Source organism: Oncorhynchus mykiss, chromosome 4, assembly GCF_013265735.2.
Source record: "Oncorhynchus mykiss isolate Arlee chromosome 4, USDA_OmykA_1.1, whole genome shotgun sequence".
NCBI classification, from domain to species: domain Eukaryota; kingdom Metazoa; phylum Chordata; class Actinopteri; order Salmoniformes; family Salmonidae; genus Oncorhynchus; species Oncorhynchus mykiss.
The window spans coordinates 33027501-33040730 of NC_048568.1; the positions used below are offsets into that span (position 1 = coordinate 33027501).

The window sequence follows — 13230 nt, forward strand, 5'->3', positions numbered from 1 at the left end:
AGAAAAATTATTCATTGTCTCAAATCAGCTGTTGGACAAGAGCTCACTAGCCCTAGTGAAATTAGAAAGAGGGCAGTAGAGTTCTATGCTGAGCTCTACAAGTGTGAGTACAAAGAGGACAAAACAGTGACACAGCAGTTCTTTGATGGGCTCCCAAAGGTGACTGCAGAAGCTCAGGTTGAGCTTGAGCAACCATTGTCTTTGCAGGATTTATACACTGCATTAAAAGGCATGGAAAATGGAAGGGCACCAGGCATTGATGGGCTTCCCGTTGACTTTTTTAAGTCTTTTTGGGCTATGTTGGGAGAGGATTGGTTAGAAGTAGCTAATGATAGTTTAACCGGAGGGTTACTACCAATAAGCTGCAGAAGGGCTGTCCTCACCCTACTGCCCAAAAAGGGTGACCCGAGGGAGGTGAAGAACTGGAGGCCGGTGGCTTTATTGTGTACTGATTATAAGATATTGTCAAAGGCTTTGTCCAACAGGCTGAGGGAGGTGATGGGGCAAATCATACATACGGATCAGTCCTACTGTGTTCCTGGCAGGCAGATAGGGGATAACATTTCTCTGATTCGTGATTTTTTGGACGTCTCTAGGGCTATTGGGTTGGATGCTGGTCTAATTTCAATTGATCAGGAAAAGGCATTTGACCGAGTTGAACATCAATATTTATGGCACACGTTTGAGGCGTTTGGGTTCAGCTCTGGTTTTATTGCCATGATAAAGGTGATATATGGTGACATTGAAAGTGTATTGAAAGTTAACGGTGGTTTGAGTTCTACTTTTAAAGTGTGTAGAGGTATTAGGCAGGGATGTTCTATGTCTGGGATGTTATATGCTATTGCTATAGAGCCACTACTAAATAGCATTAGAAGTCACATTGCAGGGGTGTGCCTTTCAGAGGATATTCCTCCTATTCGTCTTTCAGCCTATGCTGATGATGTAGTTGTGCTAGTGAAAAATCAAGCGGAGGTGGATAGCTTGAGTCTAATGGTTGATCGTTTTAGGGGAATATCCTCTGCAAAGGTAAATTGGGAAAAGAGTTGTGCTTTACAGATTGGAGAATGGTCTGGAGGGATCATGGCTTTGCCAGGGGGGCTAGAATGGTGTAAGGGAGGTTTTAAGTATCTTGGAGTGTATCTAGGAGATGAGGGGACTATGGAAAAAAATTGGAGTGGGGTGGTTGAAATGGTGGAAGGGAGGATGAGGAGATGGCGTTGGTTACTATCTCGTATGTCATATAGAGGGCGCACTATTATAGTTAACAATGTGATTGCCTCTGCACTGTGGCATCGGTTGTCAGTTTTAGAACCACCATCTGGCCTTCTGGCTAAGATACAGGCAATTATTGTGGATTTCTTTTGGGATAAATATCACTGGTTTCCACAAAGTGTTTTGTATTTGTCAAAAGAGGAGGGGGGACAAGGTCTTGTACATCTTGCTAGTAGGGCTGCTGCTTTCCGGTTTCAGTTTATTCAAAGGCTGCTTTATGGACCGGAAAATGTGGTGTGGAGAGGGGTGGCAGGTCTTATATTACAGCGGGTTGGAGGATTAGGTTTAAAGAAGGCTTTATTTCTGGTTGATAGTAGCCAGATTTCTAGGGAGGGAGTACCTCCATTTTATAGAGGCCTTCTCAGAGTGTGGAGCATAATGAAGGTGTCCAGAAGAACTTCAGCGGAGTCAGTGCATTGGCTGTTGGAGGAACCTCTGGTGTATGGGGCAAGACTGGATTGTACAACTGCAGCTGTTCCACATTTCTCCAAGATTCTGGTGAAGGGGAAAATCATCACCTTAAGACAGTTAATGGCCATGGCTGGGCCCGCCTTAATGGATGGAAGAAGGGTGGCTGAACATTTGGGGATGAGGTCGGAAAGGATTGTCGGACAAATGCTGGGGAGCTGTAGGAAGGCTCTGTCAGCGGAAGAATGGGATATGCTTAGTAGCCACAAGAAGAAGGTGCAAGATGAAGACGTCTCGTTTCCAAAACTAGGGATTACACCAAATATCCCAGAGTCAGAAAGAAAGGCGTTATTGCTGGATTTGAGAGGGTTGGAGGAGGTGGGTTTGGATGAGGTGAATGGGAAGGAATTGTGTCAAGGTGTTGAATAAAGATAAATTGAAAAATAGAAAAGATACTCCATGGAGGGTAAAATTGGGCATTGATGACAAGGTAAAGCCAGCATGGAGAGCACTGTACAAGCCACCGTTACAAAAGGGTACTGGTGATATGCAATGGAGGGTTTTACATGGCATCATTGCAGTTAATGCTTTTGTATCTGTTATTAACTCAGATGTTAGAGATGGATGTCCTTTTTGTAATATAAGAGAAACCATTTTTCACTGTTTTATGGAGTGTGAGAGGAGAAAACCGCTATTGGAAATGTTGGAATCTTTGTTTAAAGCTGTAGGGGAGTTTTTCAATAACACTGTTTTTATTTTGGGGTTTCAATATAGTAAACAACAGAAAAGAAAATGTAAAATGTTAAATTTTATTTTGGGACAAGCTAAGATGTCAATTTTTCTGAGTAGGAAACATAAGATAGAAACGGGATATGGGCAGGATGTAAGATGTGTTTTTAAAGGTTTAGTGAAAGCAAGAATAAAAGTAGATTTTGAGTTCTTTTCAGCTGTAAAAGATCTCCTATTATTTGAGGAGAAGTGGGCCTACGAAGGAGCGCTTTGTTTTGTAGAGGAGGGGAAATTATTTTTTGCTGCTGAAATAAGTTGAATGTATATGTTATGTATTTATTTTTGTTTAGTAATTACATTTGTTATTTCATTTCTGAAAAGGCAGTGTGTCATTATTTATGTTAACACTTGAGTAAAAAATAAAGGTTTTATAAAAACTCAAAAAACTCTCTCTCTCTCTCTCCCTCTCCCTCCCCCTCTCTCCCTCTCTCTCTCTTTCTCTCTCTCTCTCTCTCTCTCCCTCTCTCTCTCTCTCTCTCTCTCCCTCTCTCTCTCTCTCTCTCTCTCTCCCTCTCCCTCCCCCTCTCTCCCTCTCTCTCTCTTTCTCTCTCTCTCCCTCTCTCTCTCCCTCTCTCTCTCTCTCTCTCTCCCTCTCCCTCGCTCTCTGTCCTTTCTAAATGTAATTTTAATTAAATTTCAATATAAGGGTCTTTATTGGCATGGATAGGAAACATATGTTAACATTAACAAAGCAAGTGAAATAGAAAATAAACCAAAGTTAAATAAACAATAAAAAATGTACAGTAAACATTACACTCACAAAAGGTGATGTCTATATACAGTGTTGTAATGATGTGCAAATGTACAAAGGGAAAATAAATAAATATAAATATAGGTTGTATTTACAATGGTTTTTGGTCTTCACTGGTTGCCCTTTTCTTGTGGCAACTGTTAACAAATCTTGGTATTTTACCCAATAGATATGGGATATATTAGATATATTAGGAAGTGCAGATCAGGTTCCACCTCATTTTGTGGGCAGTGTGTTTTCTCTTTGTGAGCCAGGTCTGCCTTCGGCGGCCTTTCTTAATAGCAAGGCTATGCTCGCTGAATCTGTCCATATTTAAAGATTTCCTTAATTTTGGGTCAGTCACAGTGGTCAGGTATTCTGCCACTGTGTACGCTCTGTTTAGGGCCAAATAGCATTCTAGTTTGCTCTGTTTTTTTTGTTAATTCTTTCCAATGTGTGAAGTAATCATCATTTTGTTTTCTCATGATTTATTTGTCTATTTGTGTTGCTGTCCTGGGGCTCTGTGAGGTCTTTTTGTGAACAGAGCCCCAGGACCAGCTTGCTTAGGGGCAGTGGTGGAAAAGGTACCCATTTGTCATACTTGAGTAAAAGTAAAGATACCTTAATAGAAAATGACTCAAGTAAAAGTGAAAGTCACCCAGTAAAATACTACTTGCGTAAATGTATAAAAGTATTTGGCTTTAAATATACCTAAGTATCAAAAGTAAATGTAATTTTAAAAATTTACTCAAGTATCAAAAGTAAAAGTATAAATAATTTCAAAATCCACATTTTTAAGATTTTTGTTTAGTTACGGAGAGTCAGGGGCACGCTCCAATACAGACATATTTACAAACAAAGCATTTGGGTTTTGTGACTCTACCAGATCAGAGGCAGTAGGGATAACCAGGGATGTTCTCCTGGTGTGTGAATTTGACCATTTTCCTATCTTGCTACGCATTCAACTTTTGGGTGTCAAGGAAAACGTATGGAGTAAAACTTACATTATTTTCTTTAGGAATGTAGTGAAGTAAAAGTAAAATTGGCAAAAATACAGTGCCTTGCAAAAGTATTCGGCCCCCTTGAACTTTGCGACCTTTTGCCACATTTCAGGCTTCAAACATATAGATATAAAACTGTATTTTTTTGTGAAGAATCAACAACAAGTGGGACACAATCATGAAGTGGAACGACATTTATTGGATATTTCAAACTTTTTTAACAAATTAAAAACTGAAAAATTGGGCGTGCAAAATGATTCAGCCCCCTTAAGTTAATACTTTGTAGCGCCACCTTTTGCTGCGATTACAGCTGTAAGTCGCTTGGGGTATGTCTCTATCAGTTTTGCACATTGAGAGACTGAAATTTTTTCCCATTCCTCCTTGCAAAACAGCTCGAGCTCAGTGAGGTTGGATGGAGAGCATTTGTGAACAGCAGTTTTCAGTTCTTTCCACAGATTCTCGATTGGATTCAGGTCTGGACTTTGACTTGGCCATTCTAACACCTGGATATGTTTATTTTTGAACCATTCCACTGTAGATTTTGCTTTATGTTTTGGATCATTGTCTTGTTGGAAGACAAATCTCCATCCCAGTCTCAGGTCTTTTGCAGACTCCATCAGGTTTTCTTCCAGAATAGTCCTGTATTTGGCTCCATCCATCTTCCCATCAATTTTAACCATCTTCCCTGTCCCTGCTGAAGAAAAGCAGGCCCAAACCATGATGCTGCCACCACCATGTTTGACAGTGGGGATGGTGTGTTCAGCTGTGTTGCTTTTACGCCAAACATAACGTTTTGCATTGTTGCCAAAAAGTTCAATTTTGGTTTCATCTGACCAGAGCACCTTCTTCCACATGTTTGGTGTGTCTCCCAGGTGGATGTGGCAAACTTTAAACTACACTTTTTATGGATATCTTTAAGAAATGGCTTTCTTCTTGCCACTCTTTCATAAAGGCCAGATTTGTGCAATATACGACTGATTGTTGTCCTATGGACAGAGTCTCCCACCTCAGCTGTAGATCTCTGCAGTTCATCCAGAGTGATCATGGGCCTCTTGGCTGCATCTCTGATCAGTCTTCTCCTTGTATGAGCTGAAAGTTTAGAGGGACGGCCAGGTCTTGGTAGATTTGCAGTGGTCTGATACTCCTTCCATTTCGATATTATCGCTTGCACAGTGCTCCTTGGGATGTTTAAAGCTTGGGAAATCTTTCGGTATCCAAATCCGGCTTTAAACTTCTTCACAACAGTATCTCGGACCTGCCTGGTGTGTTCCTTGTTCTTCATGATGCTCTCTGCGCTTTTAACGGACCTCTGAGACTATCACAGTGCAGGTGCATTTATACGGAGACTTGATTACACACAGGTGGATTGTATTTATCATCATTAGTCATTTAGGTCAACATTGGATCATTCAGAGATCCTCACTGAACTTCTGGAGAGAGTTTGCTGCACTGAAAGTAAAGGGGCTGAATAATTTTGCACGCCCAATTTTTCAGTTTTTGATTTGTTAAAAAAGTTTGAAATATCCAATAAATGTAGTTCCACTTCATGATTGTGTCCCACTTGTTGTTGATTCTTCACAAAAAAATACAGTTTTATATCTTTATGTTTGAAGCCTGAAATGTGGCAAAAGGTCGCAAAGTTCAAGGGGGCCGAATACTTTCGCAAGGCACTGCATAAATAGTGAAGTAAAATACAGATACCCCAAAACTTAAGTTGTACTTTAAAGTATTTTTACTTAAGTACTTTACACCACTGCTTAGGGGGCTCTTCTCCAGGTTCATTTCTCTGTAGGGGATGGCTTTGTGTTGGAAGGTTTTGGATCACATCCTTTTATGTGGTTGTAGAATTTAACAGCACTTTTCTGGATTTTGATAATTATTTGGTGCATTATTTGGTGTTTTACGTTGTACACGGAGGATGTTATTGCAGAATTCTGCATGCAGTCTCTGTCTGTCTGTCTGTCTGTCTGTCTGTCTGTCTGTCTGTCTGTCTGTCTGTCTGTCTGTCTGTCTGTCTGTCTGTCTGTCTGTCTGTCTGTCTGTCTGTGTCTGTCTGTCCCTCTCCCTCTCTCTCTCTCTCTCTCTCTCTCTCTCTCTCTCTCTCTCTCTCTCTCTCTCTCTCCCTCTCTCTCTCTCTCTCTCTCTCCCCCCCTCCCTCTCCCTCTCCCTCTCCCTCTCCCTCTCCCTCTCCCTCTCCCTCTCCCTCTCCCTCTCCCTCTCTCTATTTCTCTTTCTCTCTCTCTCTCTCGCTCTCTCTCTCCTTCTCTTTCTCTCCCTCTCTCTCTCTCTCTCTCTCTCTCCCTCCACATAATTACAGCACAATCCTTCTCCAAATTGTCTGCAGTGTTCCCTTATTCATATTTGGCTTAATTACCTGTGGAATTTTAATTGGTGTGGCCTGCCTGTGGGAGACGTTGAGGTGTCCAAGGTCATACTGAGTGGAGCAGGCACACTTACACACACTGAGACAGTATACAGTCCACAGTTTGCACCCGCAAGCTATCTGCCTGACAGCTGTAGGATAAAAGGAAGAGAAGAAGACACCAGTGCAAAATAAAGAAATGTAAAATGTATGCAAAGGAAAATGGATTCTTCTCTGATCACAGCCTGTACTCTCCCTGAAAATGTATATTTTTGTTGTTATTCTCTAGTCTGTGTAGCTGAATCAAATAAAATAAATTTTCATTAGTCACATGTGCTGAATACAACAGGTATATACAACATTTCAACTTACAGTGAAACGCTTACTTACGAGCCCCTAACCAATAGTGCAGTTTCCAAAAAATATAGATAAGAATAAGGGATAAAAGTAACAAGTAATTAAAGAGCAGCAGTAAAAATTAACAATATATACAGGGGAGTGCCGGTACAGAGTCAATGTGGAGGGGCACCTGTTAGTTGAGCTAGTATGTACATGTAGGTAGAGTTAGGAAATTGATAGGACATTGATCTCCCAGTTGCGCTTGATGTGTTGTGTTGGAGCAGTTCTCCGTGTGTGTGTACCCTAATTGTTAGTACTTATAATTCCAAATGGAGTAAAAATAGAGAGGCCCATTAGCTGGCAACGTGTCCTTGTTGTGCCGGTGGTCTTTCAGTCTAAATGAGACAGTAGATTTGCACACATTAGGGCAGGCTAGGCCGGATCCATTGGCTGAGTGGGAGGGGGGATAACCCAGAGTAAATAGAGTAGAAATGTGGGCCATTGTACAGCCCAATGACTCCTAACCAAGCATGTGAGCAGTGGTGTAAAGTACTTAAGTCATTTTTTTAGGTATTTGTACTTTACTATGTTTTTGACAAGTTTTACTTGTACTTCTTACTCATTTTCCCAGACACATTTCCCCTGACACATTTCCCCTGACACATTTCCCCTGACACATTCCCCCTGACACATTTCCCCTGACACATTTCCCCCTGACACATTTCCCCCTGACACATTTCCCCCTGACACATTTCCCCTGACACATTTCCCCTGACACATTTCCCCCTGACACATTTCCCCCTCACACATTTCCCCCTGACACATTTCCCCCTCACACATTTCCCCCTGACACATTTCCCCTGACACATTTCCGCCTGACACATTTCCCCTGACACATTTCCCCTGACACCCAAAGGTTCTTATTACATATCAAATGCTCAGGTAGGACAGCAATGTGGTCTAACTTATGCACCTATCAATATATATCAATCCCTACTGCCTCTGATCTGGCGGACTCCCTAAATACATATACTGCATTTGTAAATGATGTCTGAGTGTTGGAGTGTGCCCCTGTGGACTCCACACTGAGTATCCCTCTGTTTCACTTTTGTTTCCCTTCAACAATGGTGAAACAGGCAGAGCAATGTTGAGTGTGGAATCCAGGCTACTACTACTATTTCACATCCACTCAAAGAACTGTGGCATCTCATCACTGTCTAATCTAGTCTCATTGATAAAGAACAGCAACCTTCAACATTTCCTTCCAAACTATATATAAGCCCCTAGATATGGAAATAAAGTAATTGATTTCCTGACATCCACATTAACTTAGGGTTATGCGTCCCTCTAGCGGGACACCAGCCGACAACATCCGGTGAAATTGGAGGGCGCGCAATTCAAATATATAATTGTAATATTAAACATTCATGAACGTACAAGTATCTTAAATCATTTAAAAGCTTACATTCTTGTTAATCTAACTGCGTTGTCTGATTTACAATAGGCTTTACGGCGAAAGCATACCATGCAATTGTCTAGGGCGGCACCCCACATCAAGGGTCCCAGCTACAACATGAATGGTCCTTTTGTTAGATAAAATCCTTCTTTTTATCCCAAAAAGTAATTTCAGTAATCCACTTGTTCAACATGCAGACATAGGAGTCCAAATAGCTACCTCTGAACTTCGTCCAAACAAGTCAAACGACATTTCTATTTAATGCTCAGGTACTCTAAAATGTAAATAAACTATAATATTTCATATGGAAAGTAGTATGTTCAATAGGAAAGCAAAATTAGTAAGCGCGCGCCCTCTCCCTCGCACGCCCAAAGATTGATTGTTCCGGTGATCTCCTCACCAAAACTCAAAATTCTTGCTTGTTTTTCAAAAAACCTGAAATCTTGAATAAAGACTGTTGACATCTAGTGGAATCTTCGGATTTCCGCCTGCCATATCTATTCTCTTTTAGTCTCAGACATTATTTTAACAGTTTTAGAAACTTCAAAGTGTTTTCTATCCAATGCTACCAATTATGCATATCCTGGCTTCTGGGCCTGAGTAACAGGGCATGTCAGTCAGACGGAAATTCAGGAAACTAGACTCTCTCCCAGAGAGGTTTTAAAACCATGCCTAATTTCACTCACTGCTTTTGAGCAATTAAATGGAAATCTCTCAACAGCTAGTGATTATTATGGGAATGTAATTGAGGGCTGGTTGTGTAATTGAGGGCTGGTTGAATAAGCATTGGTTTTACATTTTGGAGGCTGAGTCTTCTAAACGATGTCTGCTGGGTTTTTGAAATGCAGTGGCATTTGGGAATGTAATTGAAGTAGAGAATGCATTTTCCTGTATGTATGTACAATTGGTTAAAAAATATATATTTTGATTCTTGTTTAGTTGACATTATGCAATGATTGACGTTCTCTCTGAGCCTGTTGGACTGCATTATGAATCCTCCGGATTTGAACTGATATAGAAGTCATTAACATTGTGCCAGATTGGCTATATCTGGCTATAACACGGTATCTCTAGAGATACAGAACCCTTATCTCATTAAGGCCATTGAACAAATCTCTACTCCTCTCATGTCTTGCATTTAGTGTCTATGGTTGCCCCCTGGCCAAAAAGAGGAAGACCCAGGAGAAACAGCCTCTGGAGCCTGCCCCCAAGAGGAGGCCCTTCTTAACCCCTCCCAACCCAGAGGAGGACACTGTTGCCATCTTCCCCTGCTATGAACCTGAACCCATGGATGAGAGGGAGGAGAAGGAGCAGGGGGAGTTAGAGGGGGAGATCCAGGAGGAAGGGGAAGAGGAGGAAGGTGAGGGAGAGGAAGAGGGAGAAGAGATGGAGGAGGAGGAAGGATTTTCGGAGGATAACGAGGAGCAAGGTGATGAGGAAGGGGAAGAGGAGGAAGAGGAGGAAGAGGTGGAGAGGGAGAGAGCGGTAGTAGGGCCAGTAGAGGTAGAACAGGTGGAGGATGGGATAGAGGAAGACGAGGAAGCAGAGGATGGGGATGATGAAGAGCAAGAAGAAGAGGAGGAGCAAGAGGAGGAGGAGGATGAGGGTGATGAAGATGAACATGAGGAAGAAGAGGAGGAAGAAATGCACCATGAGCCAGGTGAGTGCATATTTCCAATGTTTCTGGGGAAATAAGAGAGGGTGATAGAGTTGGGTGGAGCTGGGAGTTATTTGATGGACTAATAAGCTGCCACTAGAAATGAGGTCCTTGAATCAAAGATATACTTCTAATCAAAGTGATGCACCTTTGATGTGGCCAGTGAGAGCCATACCCAATCATGGAGAGACGGAGGCATAATACCTCAGAGAGAATAGAATTGGTGAAAGGGGTCTGTCTGGGCAGAGGGAGAGAGGCATGATGGTCTCCGTGAGCATGTGGCCAGTAAGATCCTCAGGTGGAGGGGGGTGTATAATAAGTGGTTCTCTACCTTCGGTGCACCAGATGCGCCTGCTCTCCCTCCATCGGCACTCCATCTTCCTCTGTCTCCCTCTCTCTCTCTCTCTTGTCCTCAATCGCTTCTGACAGTGCCTTCAAGAGCTATCGAGAGAGGAGCTCGCCGAGTTATTAACCCCCCCCCCCATGGAAATGCCTTCTCCGAGGACATTTCGTGCTCCCGAACCGGAACACCTCATACGCCTCTTTCATTCCCTCCCACGGTCTCATATGCCGCTGTCCCTAAAATCAACACTGAAATGTATTATTACAACCACATTGACTCATGATCCATGATTAGTTGAAAAGTAAATTAATTTGAATGGATTAATTTGGCATTTGGTTTATTAGTCGTACTAGATATATTGGATTTGACTTTTACGCATTTTGTTTAAAGGATTTAATACTGGTAATGACTGGCCAAATATATGATGCACAACATCAAACTATTAATGCAAACATAATCCATTAAATGTGATGATTAATATCCAAACCATTGTACAATAAGTAATACATTGATGGGATTGATAGTAAAAATCACAGAACTGCAAGATCAAAGGCAGATCAAAATCTAACTAGATGGAATGTTTTTGAAAGATGTTGAATTTCATATTAATATCCCAAATAATTAAACTATGATGGTCTTGTTCTTCATCTATCCAACTATAGTAAGGGCTGAAAGGTCTATCCTTCCTTTCATGACCACAGGGAACCGCTACAAAAATAGTGGACAATCAAGGCATCACTCGATGGGACAGAAGGACAACAACAACAACAACAGCGGCCCCGGTCCAAACATCGGCCCTAACGGGGAAGAGTATGAAAACTACGATGAGCTGGTGGCCAAGTCCCTTCTCAACCTGGGGAAGATAGCAGAGGACGCTGCCTACCAGGCCATGACCGAGTCAGAGATGAACAGCAACTCCTCCAACAGTGCCGGCGAGGACGATGATGATGATGAGGAAGAGGCTAGCGAGCGCGGCGGGAGCAGGAAGGGCGAGTTGAGCGTGGACCTGGACAGTGACGTGGTCAGGGAGACAGTGGATTCACTCAAGCTGTTGGCGCAGGGCCACGGTGCCATGCTGCCTGAAGACGGCTGCCTAGAAGGGGTGGATGACGGCGAGCATCCAAACGGCCGGTCCCACCATCATGGGGTCAGGGGTCAGGCTGAGGAGAGCGAAGAGGAGGTGTGTCTCAACAGCCTGGAGTGTCTGAGGAACCAGTGCTTTGACCTGGCCCGCAAGCTAAACGAGACGTCTCCATCTGACCGCCCTGGACACCCGGGCCTGCACCACTACCAGGCACATCAGAACCACCACACTCACCAGCCCCACCACCACCTACTGCACCAAACCGACCACCAGCACCATCAGGCTCAGCACCAGCCTCAGGACCACCACCACTTGCCCAGGTACGAGAGCTGCCAGCAGGGCCAGCAGCCAGACGAGCGTGGGTCCCTGGAGCGCAACTACTCAGACATGGTCAACCTGATGAAGCTGGAGGAGCAGTTGAGCCCGGCCTCAAGGACGGGCTACTCGGCCAGCTGCCACCAGGACGGGGATGAGGACACCACATCGGTGGCCTCGGATCGCTCAGAAGAGGCCTTCGACATGACAAAAGGCAACCTGTCCCTGCTGGAGAAGGCCATTGCTATGGAGTCGGAGCGAGCCAAGGTCATGAGGGACCGCATGGCCTTGGAGGGACATCATGCGGTGGTCCGGAGGGACAATCATAATCACCACCATCGCGGCGAGCACAGCCCCCGACAGAGCAGCGGGGCTGAGGAGCGCAAGTCCAGAATGCACCACGACGGGTCAAAGAGAGCATACTACCCTAAAGGTAACCACTTCCTGAAAATCTCAACACTCTCCCCATTCACACAATAGCCCCTATGTCAGCTAGTATCTTCACCCTGATCTGTTCAGTATTTATGTTGCACTCAGTGTCAACAGCATTTCGGTTAATTGTTTTAATTTGATTTTTATTTCACCTTTATTTAACCAGGTAGGCCAGTTGAGAACAAGTTCTCATTTACAACTGTGACCTGGCCAAGATAAAGCAAAGCAATTCGACACATACAACAACACAGAGTTACACATGGAATGAACAAACATACAGTCAATAATACAGTAGAAAAATCTATATACAGTGAGTGCAAATGAGGTAGAATAAGGGAGTTAAGGCAATAAATAGGCCATGGTGGCGAAGTAATTACAATATAGCAATTAAACACTGGAATGTGCAAGTAGAGATACTGGTGTGCAAAGGAGCAAGATAAATAAATAAATACAGTATGGGGATGAGGTAGTTGGTTGGGCTATGTACAGGTGCAGTGATCTGTGAGCTGCTCTGATAGCTGGTGCTTAAATCTAGTGAGGGAGATATGAGTATCCTGCTTCAGTGATTTTTGCAGTTCAGTCCAGTCATTGGCAGCAGAGAACTGGAAGGAAAGGCGACCAAATGAGGAATTGGCTTTGGGGGTGACCAGTGAGATACACCTGCTGGAGCGCGTGCAACGAGTGGGTGCTCCTATGGTGACCAGTGAGCTGAGATAAGGCGGGCTTTACCTAGCAGAGACTTGTAGATGACCTGGAGCCAGCGGGTTTGGGGACGAGTATGAAGCAAAGGCCAGCCAACGAGAGTGTACAGGTCGCAGTGGTGGGTAGTATATTGGGCTTTGGTGACAAAATGGATTGCACTGTGGTAGACTGCATCCAATTTGTTGAGTAGAGTGTTGGAGGCTATTTTGTAAATGACATCGCCGAAGTCGAGGATCGGTAGGATGGTCAGGTTTACGAGGCTATGTTTGGCAGCAAGATTGAAGAATGCTTTATTGCGAAATAGGAAGCCGATTCTAAATTTAATTTTGGATTGGAGATG

At 43.4% G+C, this 13230-nt stretch overlaps 1 protein-coding gene across 10 annotated transcripts in view; it reads left to right on the forward strand.

Moving 5' to 3' along the window:
• Positions 1-13230, forward strand: part of LOC110521081 (myelin transcription factor 1-like protein) — a 152856-nt gene that overhangs the window by 62294 nt on the left and 77332 nt on the right. For 8 of the 10 annotated variants that reach the window (XM_036976123.1, XM_036976130.1, XM_036976122.1 and 5 more), the window contains exons 6-7: positions 9500-10017; positions 11020-12189. In XM_036976123.1, the coding sequence (XP_036832018.1) occupies positions 9500-10017; positions 11020-12189 (1688 nt within the window). The remainder of the gene's footprint in view (positions 1-9499; positions 10018-11019; positions 12190-13230) is intronic. The other 2 variants (XM_036976126.1, XM_036976131.1) reach the window with 1 other exon arrangement.